Source organism: Rhipicephalus microplus, unplaced genomic scaffold (genome assembly GCF_043290135.1).
Source record: "Rhipicephalus microplus isolate Deutch F79 unplaced genomic scaffold, USDA_Rmic scaffold_34, whole genome shotgun sequence".
NCBI lineage: Eukaryota > Metazoa > Arthropoda > Arachnida > Ixodida > Ixodidae > Rhipicephalus > Rhipicephalus microplus.
The window spans coordinates 2,409,012-2,435,211 of NW_027464607.1; the positions used below are offsets into that span (position 1 = coordinate 2,409,012).

General features: G+C 45.2%; 1 protein-coding gene across 1 annotated transcript in view; it reads right to left on the minus strand.

The window, feature by feature from the left end:
* Positions 1–20,561, minus strand: part of Cdk9 (Cyclin-dependent kinase 9) — a 274,529-nt gene extending 253,968 nt beyond the window's left edge. Inside the window, exons 1-3 of the mRNA XM_075884559.1 lie at positions 20,354–20,561; positions 20,172–20,253; positions 19,996–20,086 (exon numbers count right to left, since the gene is read on the minus strand). Of these exons, the coding sequence (XP_075740674.1) occupies positions 19,996–20,086; positions 20,172–20,253; positions 20,354–20,481 (301 nt within the window). The 5' untranslated portion in view covers positions 20,482–20,561. The remainder of the gene's footprint in view (positions 1–19,995; positions 20,087–20,171; positions 20,254–20,353) is intronic.
* Between the last annotated feature and the right edge of the window lie 5,639 nt (positions 20,562–26,200).

A 26,200-nucleotide genomic window follows, 5' to 3' on the forward strand; every position in this document is an offset into this window, starting at 1 on the left:
GACTGGGATTCGCTGAAATATAGTGAACTCAAGAGTATCCTAAAATTGACGTTTCAATCTAATCCAACATTATTAGAAGCAGTTGACAATTTTTTATAGTACATTTATTTACCTTTAAATGGCAAGTGAACCAATTTGAATGCGTTTGCGAAGTGGGCAGAATTAAGGCCAGACTGGTAACAGAAGGTAAAAAATTAACGTAGGTAAGCTGAAAAAAAAAAATCTTATTTAAATGGCGCGCCGAGAAAACACGGCGGCGGCGGCGCGCCGATCGGTTGGCATCGGCGACGTAGCAAAAATTGTCAGCGGCGGCGCGCCGACCCCTCCGCGCACACCTCTACTTAGATACTGTCGGCCACTGACCGAGTTGCGGCTTGGTAACATGCAGTTTATTTCCTGTGTGCATATCCCATGATGATGATGTTTGGTGCTTTGTGGCACAAGGGCCATTTGATGGCCAAAGAGCCCCAGTTCATGGGACAAGAGATGTGAACAATGATTGTGATTAGCGGCTGTATAAAATTCCTTGCCCTAAGGCGGGTAAAAACATAGAAGTAATAAAATAATGACCATGCCGTGAAAAGTGTGTGGTGTTAATGGATGACGAAAGTTTGTGATAATAAAAACCATGGTGGACATTTATGGCATTACCACAAGTGCCTCGATTGTTCACAGCCTTGCGTCCAAGGGCCGTGAGGCAAGTGCTTTGTTGAGTGCAGCCACCGCAGCGGAGTACTCTCTGGAGAGGTCGTGCTACGAAATGCCCAGGTATATGATGTGAAAAGTACGCACTCCTCTCAAAAAGCTAACAACGACTTATGTGCGAAAAGTGGTTCCCTATCGACGAACATTGCAGGGTGAAGTGGTATCTGCTTTTGGTAGGGTAATGGAAAGTGTTGTCTTCTTAGCGTGTCCAATTCTTTACCCTGGATCAAAATGTGAAATACAATGAGTGCTTCTCCACATCTGTCACACAAATGTGGATCGCCGCCAGACAAAAGAAATAATGCGTAGTGTATGTATGTCCTCTTCTTAACCTTGTATTACTTCTGTGTAGCGTAATTTTGATACTGGTGGCCAATGACCAAGTTGCGGCTTGATGACATGCAATTTATTCCCCATTTGTGTGTCCCATGTGCTCTGCCAATAACCCCTGAGCTTTTGCTTTAAAGAAGGTTTCACGTCGAGTGCAAGAATCGGTATCAATGTATTGGTAGCGGTTTTGTTGGCCGATCCAGGTAGCTGGTCCACCAGAACGTCGCCTTGTATTTCCCGGTGTCCAGGCACCCAACAGACTACAACATGCTGCTTGGATGAGTAGACTGTGCATAAGAGCGAATAAAACAAGAGAAGGACATGGTTTTTGTGCTTTTTAAGAGTTTTCAGAGCTTTTACTACACTTAGGAAATCTGTGTATATTATTTCCTTATGTAGTTTTATTTGTTTAATGTGTTTGACAGCCGCAAGTATCGCATAAGCTTCGCCCGTGAAAGTGTTTGTATCAGAGTGCAAGACGCTGGCTTCTGAAAAGGATGTGCCGACAGCTGCGAACGCGACCGAAGTGTTGGACTTCGAAGCAACCGTAAAGAACTCAAGACATGTATTTATGTTGTAGTTCTAAGAAGTATGTCTGAATATGTGCAATTGGTGCGTGCTTCGTAACCTCTAAGAAAGACACATCGCAATCTATCGCCTGCCACTGCCACGGTGGCAGGCATAGTGCGGGAGCCATCAAACGGTGTGCCATCAAGTGGCACACCGGTTTCTTTCGCTAGGCCACTAACACGGAGTGAGTAGGGCTGTCTCATAGAAGGCCGTTTTTCAAAAACAGCGGAACTTGGCATCTCATTAATTGTCGAATGTGAAGGGTGTTCCTTGTCTGCAATCACTTTAAGATAATATTTAAAAAACATGTAACATCTCTGTAGGTGGAGCGACCATTCGTTCGATTTCTCGTACAGGCTTTCCACGGGGCTCGTGCGAAAAGCACCTGTAGAGAGACGGATGCCTAGACAATGAACAGGGTCAAGCATTTTAAGGGCAGTAGGTGCCGCAGACTGATATGCTATTGCCCCATAGTCTAGGCGGGTATGTATGAGGCTTTTATACAAATTTATTAAATAGTTCTTGTCACTTTGCCACGTAGTGCATGACACTTTTAGAATGTTCATTGCGTTTATGCACTTGTTTTTTGAATACTTCATGTGTGGTATGAAGGTTAGCTTGGCATCCAAGATTAGGCCTAAGAATTTGTGTTCAGTATTAAGAGAAAGACGTTGCCCATGCAGTTGAACATTGGGTTCGGAATGAATGCCTATTTTCCTGGAGAACAAGACACACGTGCTTTTCTGTGCATTCAGTTGGAACCCATTTTCTTCTGCCCAATCGGAGACTTTGTTCAGACCAAGCTGAACTTGCCGCTCACACATGACGAGATTACAAAACTTAAAACCAAGCTGCACATCATCGAAATATGTGCAGTAAAGCATATTTTGAGAGATGGAAAAGTGTAAAGAATTCATTTTGATAATAAAAATTGTGCAGCTAAGAACACCACCTTGCGGCACTCCTGTTTCTTGGACAAATGCTTGGGAGAAAACACTGCCCACTCAGACACGGAATGTCCAATTTCACAAGTAACTTTCGATTATGGTAAACATTTTGCCATGAACTCCAAGGTGGGACAGGTCTCTTAATATTCCAAAGCGCCATGTATCGTAAGCCTTTTTGATATCGAGGAACACAGAGAGAAAGTATTGCTTGTGGACGAAAGCGTCTCTGATCTGTGCCCTGATACAAACAAGGCAGTCGGTGGTGGATCTACCCTCTCAAAATCCGCAGTGAAATGGGTCGAGAAAATTGTTTGTTTCAAGAAAATGAACAAGTCGACAGTTTATCATTTTCTGGAAAAGTTTGCACAAGCAGCTTGTAAGTGCAATAGGTTTATAACTCAAAACTGAGGAAGGGTCCTTGCCCTCTTTTAAAATGGAAATAATTATAGCCTCTTTCCAGGAAGTAGGGATAGCACCACAAAACCAGATAGCATTGTAAAAGCGAAGTAGGAATTTTTGCGTTTCGATTGGTAGGTTTTTCAACATTTCGTACACCACACGTTCAGAGCCTGGGGCGGAATGGCTGCACGAGTTTAGTAATTTTTGGAGCTAAGCTAAGCTGAAAACTTGATTGTATGCTTCATGTTTTGTACATTTGTGTTCTAGGTTCTGCTTTTCAATTCTTGTTTTGTATGTTTGGAAAGCTTCACTATGGTGTGAAGAGTTGGACACTTGTTCGAAATGTGCGCCGAGGAAGTTTCCTTGATCTTTCAAGCTGTCACCATGTGTACTTACGACTGGGAGTGAGTGTACTTGCCTTCCTGCTATTCTACGAACCATGTTCCAGACTTGAGCCTCCGGTGTATATGAATTGATCCCCGATAAGAACTTCTGCCAGCTTCCTCTTCTGGCCTGCCGACGCATTCTCCTGCCTTGAGACTTAATTTTTATTAAACCTGTCAAGATTGTCGGCTGTCGGCGAGTTCTGAACCAACCTCCATGCCCTGTTCTACTCCTTTCGTGCATTCTGACACCCAGTGTTCCACCATGGGACACGCCACAAGCCAGGCATCCCAGATGTTTGCGGTATGCACTTGGCTGCTGCGTCAATAAGAAAAGCTGTGGGGTACTGCACAGCTTCATCTATGTTTAACCTACATATGTCAGTCCAACTTAAACGAGTAAAGTTGTGAAACTGTCCCCAGTCTGCTTTGTTTATCAGCCATTTGGGAACACGTGGAGGACATTCATATATTGTTGGTGAACTGAACACTACAGGAAAATCGTCACTTCCATATAGATTATTTATAACTTTCCATTGGAGTAATGGTACAAGTGAAGGAGATGCGATACTGAGGTCTATGGAGGAGTAAGTTTTGTTGGCAAGGTTATAATATGTTGCCTCTTTCTTACAGACAGGCTCCGGAAGAGAAAAGAAACTGTTCAATGCGACGACCTCGTGCGTCGCAGCGAGAATCACCCCACAGACTGCTATGAGCATTCAGGTCACCAAGGGCCAGATAAGGTTCAGGTAGTTCCTCTATTAAGGACTGGAATTCTCGTTTTTCAAGACGGTAGTGTGGGGGTATGTACAGAGAGCAGATGGTGACGAGTTTGTTGAAAAGAATTGCTCGAATCGCCACTGCCTCTAGAGTTGTTAGGTAATTGTGTGCATGCTACTTTTTGATTAACAATAATAGCTACACTGCCAGATGACCCCGCAGCATCATCTCTGTCTTTTCGGCTAGAGTTGTTCGGAGTGGTAAATGTGTGCATGCTACTTTTTGATTGACAATAATGGCTACACTGCCAGATGACCCCGCAGCATCATCTCTGTCTTTTCGGAATAGAACATACCGATGCAAAAATTGGTGTTTTTAAATTTTAAATGTGTTTCCTGTACATACAGCAATTTTGGCGAATGTTTGTATAAGAACTGTTGGACATCGTCGAGGTTTCTAAGCAGTTTTCTGACGTTCCAATGTATTATTTGCATTGCCATATTGGGGGTAATGTAGTGCTGTGTGTACAAAATGGGTGCGTCTACTCTTTAAGCTGGGCGTTAAGACTCAAGTAACAGGGTCGTCATCGGGCCCCGTTATCAGCTTTTTATTGAAGACGATGGTCTTTCTCGGGGACCTTCAACGCAAAACTTTTAATCTGTCTGTACATTTGTCTGTTTGTCCACTCTTAACAGCAACGGGTACTTGAAACTGCCGACCCCATCCGCAGCGACCACCAATGTTTTTCAATGTTTAGTGTTCATACTTGTGTGAATGTCGATTAAAAAGCAATTATTGCACATGTCTAGGGCACCATAACAACACGTATATATTCTGCATGTGGATCTTTTACTAGAAAAGACATACATAAGTAATTTTAAGGACCGTAGCGCTTATCGCATTGCGCTGACCATGCACGACTTGCACGAAAAGATTAGTGTTTCCAACGCTTTGCTAAAACAAGACAGTGGTGGCACCTACCCATCGCCTTACGTTCTACACCTTATCACCTCTGAGACGGGCGAGCACACCGTCTCAGAGGCACATGCTTTGTTTTCGAAGAAAACTGCCAGAAGGCGCTTATGTCTCACGTGTGACGCGACTTGATGCATTCGTTCGCCTCCGCTCCGTGCTCGAGACACTAACGCAGCGCCTCCAGAATACTATTCACTGATTTTCTTGTGCAGAACATCAAATAAATGTCTTGTTCACTCTCTCCACACGACATTTGCAGATTACATGCAGATATGGGGCCAATTTTTTTTCTCTTGGCATGCTCCAGGGAGCTCCGTCGATCTTTCGGCACCCCAGGGGTATCGTGGTATCCATTTCCTCCTCAGAGGCACTGCGTGCCCTCATTTGCGAGCTGGTGTTTCGAGCTTGGGGCCTCGCCAGGTGAGACGAGGCCTTTATGTCAGCCGACCCTAGGATCTCCTTCACCTCGTGAGGCGAAACCTTTGGTGCAATCAGGCTAGAGGTTGAGGGGACTTCCTTTGCTGCTGGGTTACCCTGGCTGCTGCAAGAGCTTGCAGCAGCCGCAGGTGTGGCCGTGGGGACAGTAGCAGGGCAGCCTTGGCTGTTCCCACCGTGGGTGGAGGCATCGGCAACCGCTTGGGCACACTGTGCCTGGCATGGGCAGCTGCCACAGGCCGTTGTAGTGCTGCCCCCTGTTGCACTACATTGGCGAACGATGGTTTATTTGTGAACAATCCAAATACCTGTTGTCGGGATTCTCGGAAAGTTAAACTTTGTGTGATTTTGATTGTGATTATTTTCTTTTTCTTTTTCCCGTTGGACACGTTCGGGAGTATGCGGGGTGGGCACCATCGCAGTTCGGACAGTGGGCCCCAGCCTCCACCTTACAATCATCTGTGGCGTGTCTTGTAGTGGCGCACTTTGCACAGGTAAATTGGCCGCAGCAACTCTGAGAGCCACGACCAAAATGCTGGCATTTAAAGCAACGTCGTGGATTGGGGATGTAGGGTCGCACATTCAACTTCAAGTATCCTGTTTCGAGATGTTCAGGAAGGATACTGGTACAAAATGTCCCAATTATATGTTTTGTTGGGACTTCCATCTTATCACGCCTGATTTTTATTCTTTGTACTTGTGTCACCTGCTGGTCCTTCCAACCCTCGAGGAGCTCACCTTCAGTCAGGCCAAGCAAGTCTTGATCAGACACAACGCCTCAAGAAATGTTGAGGGAACGGTGTGGTGTAATTGAGATAGCAGGGTGCATAGCGACCACGAAGAAAAAAATTCAAGGGTTTTTAAGGACTTTCAAGGCCCCAACTAAGGATTTTCAAGGACTTGAGAAATAACATTTTTCTAAGACCATAGAAAAACAACAAGTTTTTACAGCATGGAAGCACATATTTTACTGTTAGGCAGAAAATGCAAGCACAATTTTCATATATGCTGGTTTCATTGCACTGTTTTCTGCTGATTTCAACATCCATTTTGCTGATTCACCTCACAATCGTACTGCACACACATACACACAAAAGGGGACTAGGTTTCATTGTACTGTTTTCGGCTGATTCACCTCACAATTTAGACGCATTGCACACACGCACAAAAGAGGACTAGGTTTCATACCACTGTTTCCTGCTGATGTCAACATCCCTTTTGCTGATTCGCCTCAATATCTAGGACGTATTGCACACATACACACAAAAGGGGCCTATTTTCAAACAGTGGACTCGAGATATTAAGTACCCGAAGCTTCCCTTCAGGTTTTAAGTTCCAGAAGCTTCCCCTTCAGGCTCTAATCCATGTCTGCAAGTTCCAGCGACTTCTCGTTTGCAGTTTTTCTTAAACTGTTGGACTTCACAATCAAAGTGATGTCGCTTGTGGCTTCCTACCACAGAGCGTACTTGTCGGCACAGGCTGTTAAATCAGCGATTGTTGCTTCCAGCCTCCTCTTCTTTGTCTTGATGCTCTCTATCTCTTCTTCAATGTGGCTTCTCTTTGATGCCTTTGTCTGCTCCATCACTTGTTTTTTTCCTATCCTCCAAGTAAGGCCCGATAACGGTTATGTGCGGCTGCGACAGACTTCCACAACTCCCTTCGTTATGGCAACGTTCAGGATGCCACCAGCCTTGCTTACAGCATCACAAACAATTCACTGTGACACATACGAGATGTCCTTAAGGTTTTCGACAGAGACCTGGCGGTTGATGCTGAAGCCTCTTACAACAGTTGCCTGCCCGTGGCTCAAGATGAGAAGCCGGATAACCTTCCACAAGTGCATGTAGGATGAGTCACCCTTCAACAACTCAAGGTAGAACTCGTCCAGGCCAAGAGTGTGTTTGTCAAACTGCCGCAGGTTTCATGTGCGCTACTGGAGCAAACTGTGCTCCAGTAGCGCACATGAATGTCCATTTGTTTCCTCTGCAGGTATTCGTTCAAAGACTCGTCGAACAGAACGGTGTAACCGTCCGACTGCTCCAATTCGCGTTGCAGGCACGAGAGAAAAAACGGTCTCAGACCATGGCACACCACGTATGCAGATTTCCTCTCACTGCAGGAAAATGCCTTAGCGATTTCACTGTCCGGGAACATTTACTTGAAAAGGTCCCCCATATGTGCGGACGATTTGTAGGAGTAGTGCGCCGTGACCATTTTCAGGGTCCACAGTATCTCCGCGTCGACCACACTCTCATGAGCTTTGCACAGGCTGCTCACATCCGACGACGGTGAACTTGAAAGAGTTGGCTCGACGCGTTGCTTCTCAACAGCTGTGAAGTGGCTCCGCACAGTACTATGAGCTGTGGTTGCTGTCATGTTCTCCACATGCTTTGCGCTTTTCATGTGACTTTTGAGGGCAGACTCCCCCATTGACGACACGTCGAATGTTTTTGCACATACTTTGCACTTAGCTCAATGCAAGTTCGATGTGTCCGAAGAAATCCACTCTTTATAAGCAGCACCGGTTAACCACGCGTGCTGGAAGTTGCATTTTCCCGGCATATTGCAGCTGCAGAAGACGACTTGAACTATTCACAGACCATGTTTCCCACTACACCGGTAGGGTAGGCTTAGCTTTGGCCGTCGCTACCGTTGCAACCACGCCAGACCAGGCCCCGGAAACTCTCAAGTTCAAGTGCTCACCTGTAGGGGGCGCAAAAATCAATCATGGCGCGTTTCTGCTTCAAACACCCAGAGTGGATCTACTAACCTCTCCCGCCACTCGCGCTATTGCACTTTCTTGTAGAGGCGCCTTCGTCGCGGCCAAGTTTTATTTTAAAATGATCAAATACTACGTGTTCGCGTACCGATACACATAAAAAAAACATTTTGTTCTTCTAGCAAGTAGTTTTTCTTAAACATGTGCTGCGTCATCAACTTTTTGTAATAGTTTTTGCTTCAGCTCACTCGATATCAGTAGCAGCCTATCGACATCATCATCCTCATTTCGAAGTTTGCGGCGGCCAACGGTTGCGACGGCAGGTAACGGCTCGCGGTACGTTCGGAGGTGTCTCGGACTGTTTCGTTTCGCTGTAAATATTTTGAGCCTCTGCCGACCGACACATTCTTTCTCATTCTGTTTATTTTGATTCGTTCAAATGCTTTCGCGAAGGGAATTCGGATGACCTTCGGGGAACGAAGCAACCATTGAAGCTTTCATTGGATGAACACCCGTTGCAAGCCCGGGCCGGTGAGTAGAAACCACTTCAGTTTTTTAAAGATGATTGCTTGTGGGACTAGTTGGTTCAATTCAATATATGTAGTTTTTTTTTTTTTTTGCCAATGACTGCGTAAGCGTCACACGGTGGCAGCGCATTGCAGTATTAAATTTTAAAATTGTTGAACGTCTCAATCTGTAACCGAAAAAACGTGCGTTACTTGCGGCGTGCATGGCTTCACGTGGGAATGAGTCGCTGACTCAATAGTTAATACTGAAATTCTATCGCCAGGTAACACCAACCAGGCCGTTGCGATAAAAGAAGGCAAATAAATCACTGTCGCCTCGCATGTGTTTTCTCAGCTAGCCCATATATTAATGCAAAAACATACTAGTTAATAGGTTACTGCAGTCACGTTTGAGAAACATCACATAATTATGGGTCTGGTTTTGCTATAGTATGACAAAGGAAGCGTCACATAAATGAGAAATACTTCTTTTTTTGCCACAGCCTCCTGGCCCACCTGACATGGAAGCAAATGTGTACAATGGGCAAGGAACCTGCTACGTGACATGCCTTGTGAAGAAGCAGCCCTGAGTGATATACGTGTTATGAGGTACTACTACATATATGTATAAAATACTGCTGTTTACTAATTAACTGAGTTTATTTGTTTACTTTGGAAAATTTCATGCATTGATTATGCACTGATTTCATGCATTGATATCTGGTGATGTTACTTGTTTTTCCAGACTGCCATGCAATGACAGGATGACTACCCCCGAATGTCCACTCTGCAAGCACGTTGAAACATCTGAATGTCCACTACAACAGGTCATCTCTAACCTCACACATGTAATGCTGTATTTGTGAATGTTTTACTGCGCATATCGTGGAGAGATGCTTTAGATTGGCTACAAGCATAGCCCGCCTACCGTGGCATGGAATCTGCACTTCAATAATGTTGAAACTGTAACACTATTAGTTAGATTGTGTGGCGCTGCTGAGCTCAACAACACACTGTTTGATCCCAGCCACTGTAGCCATATTTCGATGGGGGTGAAACGCTAAGACGCTTGTGTGCTGAAGGGCTTGTTCGATTCGCCTGCACCACATGATCCATTTTACAAAGTGCTACACCTCGCCATTCGTTTCAGTGGCGCATCAATAGCATCTTCTAAATCTTGCCATTCATTCAAAAAGCGCAGGAGAGGTATAGCACTAAAACTATTTCATGACTTTCCTGTACCTTCTGCTCTGACGGTGCTGGTTTGGTGCAGCCACTCGTACGGCTTAACAAACAACATAGCATTAGACGTAGGTGCTGTACCCACCCCTATAAATGCGGCGTGTTTAGCCAAGATCTTTGCACCTCTTTAAATTATGCGAACAAAAATAAGGATTCCACCTTGTCATTCACTTGTGATGCCGCACCGCTGAACTCCTGCCGCACAAGTTCTGAACTTCTCGTGCACAGCTGTGAACCAGTTCGGATTGGTGCAGGCGAACTAAACTGACCCTTAAAAGATGTAAACTTGAAAATATGAAAAGTCGGTTAACATAAGGGGTCAAAGCAAACGTTTCGACAAGCAGTCTTGTCTCCTGTGAGGCTACAATGTCCTTTGTATGAACCCCTGGAAGCCTGAGTCAATCTAAATATGCCCACTACTGTACGACTCACGATCACTTCATAGTTGGCATGTGAAACGTTGGAAATTATTATTTGCACTACATAATGAACACACCCACAGTGATGGGTATTGACAGGCTTTCCGACATTTAGTTGTGCCTTGTGACAGTTTAAAAACAACACCCAGAACTGTTTTGTCTTAATTAACTGTGTTTACCTCATACAAGTTTACAAAAAGATGCACCAAAGCTCATAAGACAGCACTCAATCACTTTAGCTTTGCACATATGTTCAATGGGCTCCTAAAATAATAAATCATAAAGGTGATGAGCAGTTGCAGCACAGCTTCCTCAAAGACGTGAATGCTGTCATGAAGAGCAAGATTGGTTTCATTGCATGTGGTACTATTTTTTTTGGCTGAAAAACGTTCCAGATTTCGTTGTGCACATCTTCTTCTGTTTAAATTAAGTTGTCATAACTATAGTGTCTACCACTACGAAGTTAAATTCTGTGCACTACGGTCATGAAAAACAATCTAGGAAATCGCACAGGTAGTTGAAACATACATGATCTTCACTTATCTACAGCCTCAGTGCAAGATAGTACGTATTTCAAGTCCTAACCTCTAAAAGTAGCAGGGCGAAAACAACTTCATTTTCAAGCACAAGTATACTGAAAAAGTAAACTTAATAACAAGTGTGTAATAAATGTGACCTTTATTGATCCAGTATTCGGACAGATTCACATCATGTACCACCAATTGATTTCAGGAGTGCTTGCTTGCAAGATAGTACTCAAGTTCTATGGATATGTCTATGCAAAAAAAAGAGATTGTGCTTAGGGCTGAGCAGATAGTGTGATGTAAGAGTACCAACAAAGATGTACAGACAACAAAATTGTACAATGCATACCTGAAGCTTATTTTCTTAGAATTGGGCCTTTTCGATCTGTAAGCGCACACCTTATAAGTGTCCCTTTTGCATACATGTTCGCTGCATACTCAGGAGACTGGTCATTACCTGGGACGAAAAATTCTAGCTGTGGTAACTGTGTAACTTCACTCTAACAATAAATGTAGCAAGCCTGAAATATTTTAGCCCATCCTCTAAATACATAATACCTATGATATGGGCTAACGGATGAGTATTAAAACTAGTGCCTACCCTCTCGACATTACGCGACATTGCAGAATCGTGAAGTACTCAGTGTAGCATTGCAGAGCGAGAATGATTCAGAAATGCACGCATCCGCAATTGCTTATTTAACAAATTTAGCAAAACTACATTGCTATAACTGCGCGAGCTATATATCGGCAATGTGCAAGTTTCCTTTCCGAGTCCACATCATGCATTCGCTTCAATATCAACACTACGGGGCAAGCGCCGCATCTGACGGCAGAATCGGACCCTTGTCCTGAAGCCACGCTATTAAACTCGAGCGCCGCAACACAATGAGAGCGACGTTCATTCAGCGATTGCGATGTTCAGTTGTATGCATATGCTTGTTAGCTTTCAAGAGTCTTTACACATGGGTTGAAAGCTTTCGATTGTATGAGTGACTTGTTTTGTTCGGACCCGACCGTATACATTGATTGTACTGGCTTCGACACTCGCAATAAACGATGCAAACCTTACTTGACTGACGTTGTTTTTGCCAGTCGAGGCCAGCTAGGTCCCCTGGCGATAATTACAGACGCAAAACGCGATTGGGCAACGAAAAAAAAAAAAAACAGGAAGCAAGCAGCGCGAATCAGCTGCGGGCCCCCCACCTGTAGCAAAAAAAATTGCGTTTGTTTATTGATGATGTTAGTACTACTAGCGCCATCTCGCCTCGCGGTATTGCAGTTCAGTACGCCGCCCCTACGTATTTGCATGTTATTTTGATACAACAGCCCAAAGGTACAGTTTCCGTTCTCTAAATTGGTAGGTGTTCTGTGGCCAGACTGTCGTACTGCACAGTAGCTACAGGAGTGGATTGGATTGGATGCCTTGCTGGCTCTAGTACATAGTTACCAGGCGTTCAAGCGGAATCCGCTAAAACTGGCTGAACCGAAGCCTATTGACGAGATTCAAGGAAATTTAAGGACCTGAAAAAATTCAAGGGTTTTCAAGGCCTTGAAAATGCTATTATCAAATTCCAGGGTTTTCAAGGGTTTCAAGGACCGCTACGGACCTTGGATAGGGATGTTTCCAAACGATTGTAGTTTTGAGATGTTTAGATACTGGGCCTGACTTTTTACTTCGAGGAGGAGATCTCCACTGGCTATTCTTGTAGCCTGGTAACCTGGACCAAGTGCAGTGGCGAGGCATTTGGAAACAACAAAAGGCGCAATTGCTCTGGAGTTCTTTTCAGCAGTTTCACAATGAATTACACGCTAGCGCGGGAAAGTTTCTGTTGGTTCTTTGAAATAATTGCAAATGTCTTCGGTGCGCCCTGTCTTCGAGAGAGGACGATCGTGCAGTGAAGGAAGAGAAGTAAAATTCATAAAATAGGTGTAGATTCGGCAGCCATGCCAGCCGCCCACCATGGAGCTCAACACGGGGACGTGACAAGTCCTAAATTTATATGAGGCATGTCAACGTCAGCTGTACAATATACAATACAAGCGAAACCAAAGATGCTGGAGAGTGGTTGATAAGGTTACCTCAGGACTTTAGACATGTGGCAGACCGTCAGAAATACTTTTTGTTGAATTTTCCCTGAATCCCAATAGCTCTTTGATGAATAGCTAGCATAAATTTCTGGTAATTATTACTGCTCAACACTGTCAGATTGCTAAGCTGTCACCTCAATTTGATATTGGACTTGCAAAGGTTCTTTTGATTACAGAACTTTGATGCTACAGTAGGAAAATCACAAGGGGCACGCACTTCTGTCAAGTTTGCCAGTCAAGTTCATTTTCCCACAAAACATGCCCATTGGTTCGTGCAAAAGTCTCAAAAATCAATATGTTTCTAAAACATGCAAATTGAAATTGATTCTGAAAGTTGAGTGGCTTGACTGGGTGCACGAAAAACGTATTCAACATGCCGAAATTTATGATACAAAGCGTCAATCACCGGTGATTTATTTGAATAGGCGTGGTAAAGAGAGAGCTAAAATAAATAGCGCATTTAGCAGACGTTTGCCCTACGCTTGAATACACTTGCGCCGTGTAGGATTCTTAGGAAACAGCTTCAAGGGACACACTTGAAAAAATTACAAAGAGTTGCAAGGTTTGTCCTAAATCGATACTCAAGAAATGAGAGTTATACAAATATGCAAAATGAGCCAAGATGAAAATTACTCTCAACCTGCCGAAGGAAACTTTGGTTAAAGCTCAAATGTTTTATGGTAAGAGCAGCAATTGACAGAAATGTACCTTCATAGTAATCATTCCGAGTCTTCATAGTAATCATTCTGAGAGCCAGTAAATACTTTTTTACACCACCCAGGCGAGCTCACCAATTTGTACAGCAGACTGCGGCAATCACATTTTGGGAATATCACAGCGCTGCAGACCACACAGACCCTCCATTTCAAAAAACATCCCGCGCCCATTTCTTTCGCCTGACCAATCTATATATGCGCACTTTGACGAAAGCTTGCCGATGGGCAACATTACGCCTCACTGAGCTCGTCAATTGGTTCTTTGCCCAACGAAATGGTGCTTCAGCCCTGCGGCGATGCAGCTGAGCAGTCTGCATTCCCCTCTGCCGTTTGAAGCGGTATTGCCAGAACAAAAGCCTCCAAGATGAAGAGGCATCTCACTACTTGACAGCAAAAGCGCTTCTTGCTGCCCACGCAGCTATGACATGGAGGGGAGGAGGGAGCCCTGTTTTGTTACGTGCCAATGACTAATCACGGACATAGTGTCTGGCTGCCCAAGTGGGCGGGGTCACGACGGGCTTCCTGAGAGGGGTGGCGAGCAGCCGCGTGATAATTTAAAACCGGCTGAAAAGGATGTTCTAACCCCTGCAACTTCCTTTTTAAAGCACATATTCGCAAAATACTTGCAGCAGCATGTTCATGTAGCGAAGTGGGCATATTTCTCTTCATTAAAAATTTTGGCCTTCGGGGGTTGTTTACTGGCCCTTTAAAGTAAGCCCCTAAACCACCAAGAGGTTGAAATTCAGTTTTGCTGGGGAAGTTGTCCACGAGTGCATAACTAACTCAAAGCCGTGAGACTTGTTCCATGCAGTGACGCAATAGAAGAGTTGGATGCATTCGATTATTGAAACGCCTGGATCACTTCTTGTGCTCTTTTCTTCGCTACCCTCCGGCCCAAAGCCGCTTCGCCCTCTCGCCTAGCAGCCCTCCTCATCTCGCACAGCATACGTCATCCCAGATGCACTGCTCGAAACATTGTCGGTTGCCTCCATTCCTCCGTCGACTCCATCACCTCTGTGCTTGTTGGCGAAGTCCTGCTGCCACCCAGCCCGTGCTAATACGAATCGTTCCACTATGAACTCTGTTGCTCGCACACTTTCAAAGGATCTTCAACAAGATGGATCCGTGCGGTGACACGCCGTGCCAAAGCACCTCTACACGAGATGAGGAGCCACTGCCCCATATTGTGGCGACGATGCGGGCTGGCACATGGGTTCTGGAATGTTTGCCTACTCGTTACCTGTCCCGCGCTAATGTCATTAATGCAGATGCAACACAACGAACAACAAGCAGCTTGGATAGCTGCTTGCAGACTAACCGGAAGGCTCTTGCTGGACTAATCACTGCATCTTTTTTTTTTTTTTTTTTCATTTCAATAGCGTGCAAGGAATGTTTCCATTGCAAAAAAACAATATATATACTTTTTTTTGGCATAACACGTATACATGGTTTGCCCGCAGGGGAAGGCAAAAGGAGGATCCAAGCCTTCTGACCAGGCCCTACCACACTAGGGCAGCAGAAGCAACGGATTTGAAATTAAGTCAACTTTGAAAATTCTGTATCAACAAGGACATAATCATATTAGCAATATATTCATCAATTATAGTAATAACGTAGCAACAGTAATGAGCATAAAGTAATGATGTAATCACAGTAAGAACTGTAGGAATCGAGAGCGCCCTCCTACCTAGCGCCTCGTTCCCCAGCTGCCGCACGCGCACCGACAGCGTAGCCCGGGCGCGCCCTAACCAAGGGCCTGTAAGGTACCCGTAAATAAATAAATAAAATAAATAAGCACCGGCATTCGCCAAGATGGCTGCCAGGGCGCCTCTTGGTCTGGGCCAGTCAACCGTCGACTCCTTCCCGCGCTGGCATGTCTGGGCACGCTGCGCGGGCCTACGTAACGCAGCGCCATTTCCCTTTGGGCGCGCCTGACATCCTCCTCTCCTACGAGCTGTGCTGCGCCCGACGATTCGCTCGTCGCGGCAGATGCTCTCAAGCCTTCATGAGGGGTTGACGCGCTGCTAAGCAGGCGGCTTCTCGTTCGTGCGTTCGACTTCGGCCCTTGTGCGGGAGTCGTCACGCCCTAGGCAAGCGTACTTGCTCGGTCTTGCGGAGTTCCCTATACGGCCTGCAAGCCCGTGAGTGTCGCACTGTGCTGCATCTTGGGTTAATAAACCTGTTCTTATCCTGCCTCGTGCGTGGTTTCTGCACCGTGCCCGAGAAATCGACGAACCCGGCCGCAACGTCTTCGCACGCAGCGGCAGTGGAGGACGTTGCATCCCTACACGGTTGCGCTTAGTAGGTAAGCCTTGTGCAAACCTATCTCCACAGAACATAAGCACTAATTTAATAAAAACAATAAACACCAATATGAGATAATCCGTTATACTAATAACAATAAACTTTAGTGACATTATGATGCAATTGCCAAATATCAATATTATTTTTGTAGTGAAAGTTACATTAAAAACTGTACAACACATTCGCATCCCACTCAAAAAACATGTCCATTATTAAACGTTCAAATTCTTAAATCGTTTTACAACTTCTGGCTACTTCAACAGTAGTAGGATACATATTGCATAAACACATAGTTTCTTATTCGATCGTTTGCATGCCATAGTTTGTCCTGGGTTTCTGAGGTACCGCTTGCGTAAGAAATTCAACTTCTCGATGTCACGTGCCGGCCAGAGGCGCCCGGAGAGGAGGAGGGAGTGTTTCTTGGAATTTGTACTGCGATTCGTAATGCTTCCACGAGTAGAATCGATTGTGACAGCATTCTGCACACCATGCGTGTATTTGCTTGAAATGTTTAAAAAGAACCGTAGTTGGGTTAGTGGTCCTTTAAGATTTCGAAACATTGTACGAAATATAATTATTTGATTACTCATTTTTTGTTCCTTTCATCAGTGAATGGAATTGCTCATCAGATGAACACGAATTCTGTATACATGTGTTTTTCTTCACATTGTAAACCCTCTACTAAGCAGGCTAATTATTGCACTAAAAAAATTGACTGTTTGGGGGTTTGTAAACAAAACTGGCTCGTGCCGAACGGCCTACCCCAGAAGACTTTCAGTGCGACACTTCTAGTAATGCTTTCTTTTCCAATGCTCCCGGCAGTGTTATCATGGTGTGTTTGAGTTAGCTACTCTATTATTTCTGGCGCATTCCCTGAAATGTGTTTAAAGCAACGTCTAGCGGCTACACGAAGGGGCTCGACGTAGCGTACAGAAGGTACAGACGCGGCCACTGCTGCATGTAACAGCTTTCGTGGCTGCCGGGCACCGCGCAAAATACCCGTCGAGGCATTCCAGTGAGCACGGCCCCCAGCTGCGTGTTACCTTAACCAGTGGCCGACAGAAAATGCACAAACTGCAGGAGAAGCTTGTCAGCGAACTTAATTGGGCCAGTTGGTTCTGCATGTCGACGATGTAGATATGCTTTTTGTAGACTCGGACAGAAAATTGACAGTGCACACCTGTCTTTCCCTGTGCACGTCTTCAAAGCGCACCCAAATCGTCGATATCCAGGAGAAGAGTTGCCCAATCCATAGTGAAATTGTACAATTTAGCTTTACGGCTGGAACTGAAAACCTGCCTCTTGTCGAACCACGAACAAATTTATGTTGTCGTCTAAGCACAAAACCTCAGGATAAAACGCTTATTTCTGCGCCAGTGGCACTCTTTATAAAGATCAGCGGCAATCGAAATCACTCGCGATCCAAAGTGTTCGTGTGACAGAAATTATAAAATGTACTGATTATGTAATAGAGTCTGCTACGGCTGGGTCACGCAAATTATTATGGCTTACTATTCATGAGTAAACTATTCATGAATCAAACTTTCTACAGTTCATGTTCACACCGAAAGATAAACGAGTTAAAATGTGGCGATGTTCATTAGCGGCACAAAGACAGGGGATGAGTCATTTGCTCGCACAGATGAGAGCTCACTCACAGGCGTCGCTTAAAAAAAAAAACGAATGCAATGACAACAAAACGTGGACACCGCGATGTACACTGTGCGGCTATTCGTGTTGAGCTCGACTACTTTGTGCCCCACATTGTCTCAAATGGTACACATCAACGATGTCACTCAAACACCTTTGATTGATTTGTGAGGTTTAACATCACAAAACCACCATATGATTATTAGAGACGCCGTAGTGGAGGGCTCCAAAAATTTCGACCACCTGGGGTTCTTTAACGTGCACCCAAATCTGAACACACGGGCCTACAACATTTCCACCTCCATCGGAAATGCAGCCGCCGCAGCCCGGATATGAGCCCGCGACCTGCGGGTCAGCAGCCGAGTACCTTAGCCACTAGACCACCGCGGCGGGCCACTCAACCACCTTTGCAATAGATTTTCAGTGTTAGCTTTCACGTTGTGCGACACATTTCAGGCGTCAGTACACACATATCTGCCAAAAGTGGAAGACAACAGCGACTGATGTGTTCTCAGAAAATGGGGGCCTCCAACTATAGTCCAACGTCTGAGTATCGCCTCTGTGCTATTAGTCGGCGCTTAGATTTACACGGCCTTTATTAAGTGGGCAGAACAAACTTGGGCGCCCTTCGTGGGAATTCAGTTTTCTCACGTGATCGCTGCTATGCAGGCGCTCTTTCTATCGTCGTCGGTCGGAAAACAGAACATTTCCACTAGCATATAAAATTAGTTCAGTCTTGCAGACTGCATCCTGGCTTGACACGGCTGTGCACGAGTTGCGAGCGTTTCATCAGAATAATGTTACCTGCATAGAACATCAGAACACAAGCAGCCGCGGCCAGCAACGAAGGCTAACACCACGCAACAAGCTAAACCTGAAATTTCCTGGGATGTTTTCCGGTGAACGCACAGTGTTGCCAGGGGCCAGCTGGCGCTGGCAAAACAGTCTATAAGTCAATTTTTAGTGCTGCAATTCTATCTTTTGCCCTTCATAAACCACAGATGCAGACGTTGCTAGTTATCTTTCTTTCAAGTCAGTTCAATTTATACAAGCCAGCATCCTCCTGCACTGTCTTCTTGGCCACACAAAACATGCCTATGCTTGGCTCTCTCCAGCCTACTTATTATAATAATGCTAGCTGCAGCGACACAGCACGATCGTGCCTTGCCCCTACACCTAGCGAGTCGCACAGAATGCCAATGCAAATCTTCAGATACGTAGATGATTTTATTGTGGTCGTGCACTGCCCCTTATACTATTCCAGCATGAGTGTGATGACATCATATTGAATATGCTTAATTGTTTTAAACCTCTTGTCATTAAAACCCCTGTTGAAGGAACCCTAAAGTGCTACATCTAAATGTTTCCTTTTTATTTTTTTTCACAGATCAGCGCATCCTTTTGATACACCATGGGCCAAAAAGGTGCTTTTACCATTTCATTCCCGCCATTCTACAGCAATAGAATGTGGTATCACCAAGCTGTGTTTTAATAATGCACTTGACAGGTCATGTACACACCTGATGCAAAATACTTTCAATGAGCAAGTGTCACGACTCTTGAGGTCCCGTTATCCTACTGATATCTTAGTATCGGAAGCTGAAGGTGCACTGCAGTGCCTAAAATGCTAGTCCTAGCACCCATAAAACTCCCCTATTTGACAAATGCAATGTAGCTGTCAATATGCATATTTATCACATTTTGCACAACCTAAAGAAAATAGCAGCTCTGGACAATGTACAGGTTGCATTCTCATCGCCTAATAAACTAAAGTTTATATGAAAAACAAATCCAATGATGATGAATAACAATCTAAAAGAGTTTGCTGAGGGCAAATCAGGCATTGATTATTGTATTCCATTATCTTGCAAGTGCTTCTACATGGAAGAAACAGGAAGGTGTGTGAACGATCATCTGAGGGAGCACCGGAACAATTGTAATGAGACGCCTGCAGATTGTCTTCTGGAAATTCATTGGGATGAATGCGCGTGTGCTCTTGTCTTTGATAAATCTTCGCACTCAGAAAGAGCAACTGCATAGCCTCCCGGTTGATAAAGCACATTGAACAAACTGACAAATCATTTTCTTGCGCAAACCGTAAAATTTATGGTATGACCAACCACTCAAGTGTCCTTTTTTCTGTTGATTCACCCGCTGGCTCTTAAACGTCACGAAGGTCGCATGATTTTAAGCCGCAGGCGCTTTTGTTCGATTCAATCAAACTGAATTGTTGCGAACAGTGCCCAGTTGACCAGCGCTAAGATGTTGCCTTCTTTTCAAAGTATACCAACAAGCCGACATAGATAACTGAACGGCCGCTTGAGAATTTTAGTAAGCGCTAGAGTAACAGATGTGCTCACCCTTGGTGCGACATATCTCGATCAGGTTGACCACGTTCTCGTGTTTGAGCAGCTGCAGGATCTTAATCTCACGCAATGCCGTAATCGGAAACTGGGCCAGAGAAATGCAAACAGCAGCAATCGTAAGGCTCAGTGACACGTGCCTACTACTCGAATCGAGCAGAGGAAATACTCACGCCTTCTTTTTCGTTTTCCATGAGCACCTTCTTGAGGGCAACCAGCTTTTTCGTTTGCTTGTGACCGGCTTTGAAAACCTCGCTGCGCAATGCATGCAGGTTAATCAGAGAACGCACGATTGAGTTGCGAACTGAAATGGAGGTTTCTAACGACTTCCCAGAGTCAGACAAAGGAAGCTTACCCGAACGTTCCCTGACCAATCTTGGCGATCTTCTCGTACTTGGCAACGTCATCGCAGTACGGAAATTCGAAATCCTCAAGTTTGTTCACGAGCTGCTGCTGCTGCTGCTGCTGGGTGCTCGAGCTCATGTCGTTTCCGACAACGCACCGGTGATAGAGCACGGCCGCCTGGTTCGGGGCGCGCGGCGGTGTTGCTCCGGCCGTCCCATTCGGACGGAGGAGGCGTAATTGCAGAAAGGGGCATGGCCGCTGTTTTCGCCGCACCGCGGCGCGGGCCTACTACCCCTCAGTTCAGGCTGTCAAGGTGGATGGACGTGTTTTTTGAGCGCTCCGGATCGACTGCGCAGATAAGTGTTGTTGCATGTTTTGAGCTTGTCTCTATAATTTTAAGGCAGCGGTTGAAATCTTCGTAGCACTTATTTTATGGTACGGCTTTTAAGGGGGCCAGTCACCAGGTATTTATTAGTTAGTGCGGGTGTGTGTGTTTGAATTTTTTGTTGTTGTTGTTTTTTTTTCTTTTGTCACCCCGTTGGGGAGGTGCGCGTACATTGAACACGCAAATTTTTGTAGTAGAGCTTGGACTTTCCTTTTTTTTCTCGTAGTGCCGGGCTCGAGTTTAGTAATTATCGAGTATAGGGACAACTGGTGTCAGAAAGGCATGGTTAAAAAGACTGTAAAGTGTTCAGGATGTGGAGTGGGTTTGAAAGTGGACCCAAGCGTAGAAGCGGACGGAGAAGAGGCTGACGCGAAGTGTAGGCAATGTGAGGTCGAGGAAAAAATGGAGAAAATGATGGTTGCCCAGAGTGAACAACTGATGAGAATCGCCAAACTCGAGACTGCGTTGGCGACAGAGCAAGAAAAAACGAGGGCAATGGGAGAAAGACTGAAGTCCGCCGAAGAAGCGCTAGCGAAGCTGAACAAAGAAGCGACCTACCGAGAGAACAGTAAGGAACCGGCAACGAGAACGGTGGAGAAGGAAAAGCAAGCAAGCTTGGAAAAAACAGGTTTAGCCGGTTCAACTGTCGCAAGGCCCAGCTTCAGCGAGGTAGTGGTGGGGCAGGAAGGGAACAAAGCAGCCGGCGTCACAGGTGCAAGTAGCCCCCAGGTGCAGAACGCTCCAGCGGAAAAGTCACAGCATGTGATAATCGCCGGAGACTCAAATTTAAATCGATGCACAGAAGCCATCAAAGAGAGGGTAAGAGGTGACAAGAGGGTTGCAGTAGGGGCGTTCCCAGGACGCAAGCTGGAAGCAGTCATGAAGCAAGCGAGCGCAAAGCTCAAAACGACAGCTGATAGACGCAACCTCGTGATAATTTCAGGCGGTTTAAACGATGTCCTAAATGAAGATGCTGCAGGACTAGCAGCCACACTGGCGAAAGGCGTCGATGACATGCGCGCCACTTCTCCTAAGGTGCAGGTAGTGATATGTACAATACCGGAGGTACCGGTGCGTGATAACAACCTGCAAAGAGCGGTGGTCAACGCAAACCAAGAGATATGGCGGGTGAGTCGAGAGAAAGGTTTTGAGGTGGTCGAAATAAACAGAGAGGTGCATAGGTGGGGGGGGTTTCAACGAGACAGAATTCACTTCGATGGGCGGCTAGGTCATGAGGTGGGTTGGCGACTTGCAGGACGCGCAGTAGCTTTTTTGGGGGGCAAGCGAGCCCTTCGGGGTGCAGGATAGCTAGTAACGAGGAAAACAACCAGGGAGACTCTTCGACAGGTGGTATGGACAGATACGATTCCAAAGTGGCACCAATATCTAAGATACGTAGAGTCCGGGGCATAAATAGACGTAGCCACGAGCGCCGAGCCAATTCAGACATAGGGTATATTAACATGCAGGGTGGTAGGAACAGGCTGAAGTGGGAAGAGATAGAAGAACAGCTAAGGGAAGAGAGGCCGATGGTATACGGTTTTGTAGAAACACATCTCAGGGACATGGAACAACCTCCGAACAATCCGGACTACGCGTGGGAGTATTGTAATAGAACAGAAGGCAGCAGAAAGGGGGGTGGTATTGGGGCATTCATTCATAAAAGTACAGATTGGCAAAGGGTCAAGCAGGAGTGCAAGGAACATTTATGGCTAAAAGGGAAAGTGGCAGGTCAAATGACACTCCTTGGTTTCGTGTACTTGTGGACGGGAGCAAAGGCCAGAGAGGAAAACCAGGCAATGGTAGAGTGTATATCAAAGGACATTCAGGAGTTAGGAAGAGAGTGCGAGATAATTATACTAGGAGACATGAATGCGCACATAGAAGATATAGAGGGTTATACCGACCCGACAGGCAAAATGATCATGGATATGTGTGAAAGGCTTGATTTGATCATTTGCAACAGTACCGAGAAGTGTGAAGGGCAAATAACATGGGAGGTAGGAAGGCTTCAGTCGACGATAGATTATGCACTGATGTCACATAGGATGTATGATAAGCTCAGGGAAATGCACATAGATGAAGGTGGCTCCAGAAGTCTGGGTAGCGATCACAAACGTATCAAGCTAAGTTTTGGAAGAGCAGTGAAAGTGGGAAGGAGACAAGATGAGCAACTACAGGAAAATTTTTATCCAGAAAGGCAAATTGAAATAGCCACTAAACAAATTGAGAAAGTAATCACGGAGGATAATAAGACAGTGTGGACATACACGAATCTAATTAGACTCTTTGAGATAGAGCTTGCTAAGACGCGTGACAAGTCACCCCGGAAAAGAAGACACAAACCCAAAAGTTGGTGGGATGAGGAAGTTAAGAGAGCCGTAGCAAAACGTCAGAAAGCCTCTAGGGAACACAGACATGCTAAGCAGCGGGGTGAACCGACAGATGATGTGGAAAGAAAATGGGCAACCTTTCTAAGCTGTAGAAGGGATGCATCCCTTCTGATCAATGAAAAGATTAGAAGGAAGGGAGCTCAGTGGCTGGCAGAAGTACATAAAAAAGATAGAAAGGCAGCTGCGAAATTTTGGAACCATCTAAACTCCCTGAGAAATGAGACGAGCCTAGAGCAGAACTTTATAACTACAGCCCAAGGTGCTAGGCTAGAAGGGGACGAAGCTATTGAATATATAAGAACAAGGGTGACAGAAAAATTTCAACAAAGAAGTACTTTATGCACCACAATAGACAAAGACGAATCAAGTGGTGCAATGGCTCCATTTTCACAACAAGAGTGGGAAAGGGCTGAGAAAAGGGTTCCTAGTAGTACATCAACAGGCCCAGATGGCATTCCAATTAGGCTGATAAAAACATTAGGTCCGAAGTCTAAGCAGGCTTTGAGAGAGGCAGTGAGTACAATAATAATCGATGGCGAAGTTCCCGATGGATGGAAACTTAGCAGGATGAGCATGATCTATAAAGGAAAGGGGGACAAAGCTGACATAAACAACTACCGTCCTATAACAGTGACATCAGTGGTCTACAGGCTGGCGATGCAGATCATAAAGGAAAGACTGCAGGCGTGGATAGAGGATGAGGGGGTGCTGGGGGAACTGCAGAATGGGTTTCGGAAACACAGGAGATTGGAAGACAATCTGTTCTCACTGACGCAGTGCATCGAAATAGCAGAAAAAGAACACAGGCCCCTGTGGCTAGCATTTTTGGATATCAAGGGAGCGTACGATAGCGTGGTTCAAGAGGAATTGTGGGGAATACTGGACACACTAGGCGTGGAACATGTAGTCACTAATCTTTTAAAGGGTGTCTATAAAGGTAACAAGGTAGTTATAAAGTGGGAAAAACAGGTATCCAAGCCTGCAGAGGTAAAACGGGGGCTTAGGCAGGGGTGCCCCCTGTCACCTTTATTATTCATGATGTACCTACAAGGATTAGAGGCAAAATTAGAGGGAAGTGGACTGGGCTTCAACCTCTCTTTAGTCAAACAAGGAAAACTTATTGATCAGGCACTACCAGCATTAATGTACGCAGATGATATAGTGCTAATGGCCAACAACAAGGAAGATTTGCAGAGATTGATGGACATCTGCGGTAATGAGGGAGATAGGTTAGATTTTATATTCAGTAGGGAAAAATCAGCAGTCATGATTTTCAATGACAACGAAGGTAGTGAGCTTAGAATACAGGAGGTCACGCTAGAGATAACAGATAAATACAAATATCTGGGCGTATGGATAAGCAATGGGACCGAGTATCTGAGGGAACACGAAATATACGTGACGACTAAAGGTAACAGGAATGCAGCAGTCATGAAAAATAGGGCACTGTGGAATTACAATAGGTATGATGTTGTGAGAGGAATATGGAAAGGGGTCATGGTTCCTGGGCTGACGTTCAGCAATGCGGTCTTGTGCATGAGATCAGAAGTTCAAGCAAGATTAGAAATTAAGCAACGTGGAATAGGTAGGCTTGCTTTAGGAGCTCACGGGAATACACCAAATCAGGGAGTACAAGGTGATATGGGATGGACATCATTTGAGGGCAGGGAAGCTAGCAGCAAGATAAAATTTGAGAAGCGATTGAGAGAAATGGGGGAAGAGCGTTGGGCTAGGAAGGTTTTCAGCTACTTGTACATGAAGAATGTCGATACAAAATGGAGGAAGCGAACCAGGAAGTTGACTGGTAAATACTTAGAAAACAGCAGGTGGCCAAACCAAAAAGAACTATCGGTTAAGAAAAAAGTGAAGGAAACGGAGACTGACATGTGGAGAATGGGCATGATTAAGAAGTCCGCACTAGAGGTCTACCGAACGTTTAAGCAGGAAATTGCCAAGGAAAGGATCTATGATAATACTCGGGGTAGTTCTCTACTGTTTGAGGCCAGGACGGGAGTACTGCGAACCAAGACATATCGGGCCAAATACGAAGGGGTCGACACAATATGCAGTGCGTGTGGAGAGGAAGAAGAAACTGCCGAACACTTGATAATGTTCTGTAAAGGGCTTCACCCTATAATTCAGGATGATGGCGCTGAGTTTTTCAAAGCACTTGGGTTTAGGGACCGGGAGGGCAAAATAAACTTTAAGCGGGTAGACTTCACTAGAAGGAGGTTATCTGATTGGTGGCTAAAGTCAAGGCGCGAGTGAAAATTAAACTCTTCACTGCAAAGTACGAATCCTCAAACTCTTTTTAAGGAAAAATAAATAAATATAGTTTTTGGTTCATTAGATATTACGGCTTGGTGGCGCTAGCCACCGCCCGATCTAAAGGGTACAGCCATATCCATCCATCCATCCATCCATCCTTCTGATTGAATGTGGAGATATCCACCCAGGTGTACGTTTGGGCACGAGCCTACAGGAAGCCTTGGGTTTTAGGGACAACAATGGAAAGCTGAACACACCCGCGATTGAAATAAGTAAGAGACGGTTAGAGTATTGGTGGCAGAAAATTAGAGAGAAAGGACAAAAATAAATATTGGAAAAATAAAATATGGACAGTGTGCCGTAAATGGCAGAGAACTTAAGCTGAAAATTTACCTTTTTTTTCCATTAAGATAGAATTTATCGAAGTAGAGGCATTAGGCCAACATAAAAAGAAAAAAAGGTTTTTTTTGTTTTTTTTTGTCGAGCCTGGTGGCATACTTGTCACCACCCCGTTATAAAGGGGACGCTCATAGCATCCATCCATCCATCCATCCATCCTTGCCAACAAAAAAAAAAAAAGGAAAAAAGGTTTTTTTTTTTTTTTGTCGAGCCTGGTGGCATACTTGTCACCACCCCGTTATAAAGGGGACGCTCATAGCATCCATCCATCCATCCATCCTTTCAAGGTCGTGCAAGGTTGTGCAAGGTTGTGCAAAGTTGGATATTCAAGGTCGTGCAAGGTTTTGCAAGGTCGGTTGGTGCAGAAGCAGCGCGCAACGACAGATGAGTTTTCTTTTTCAATTCTTTGTGT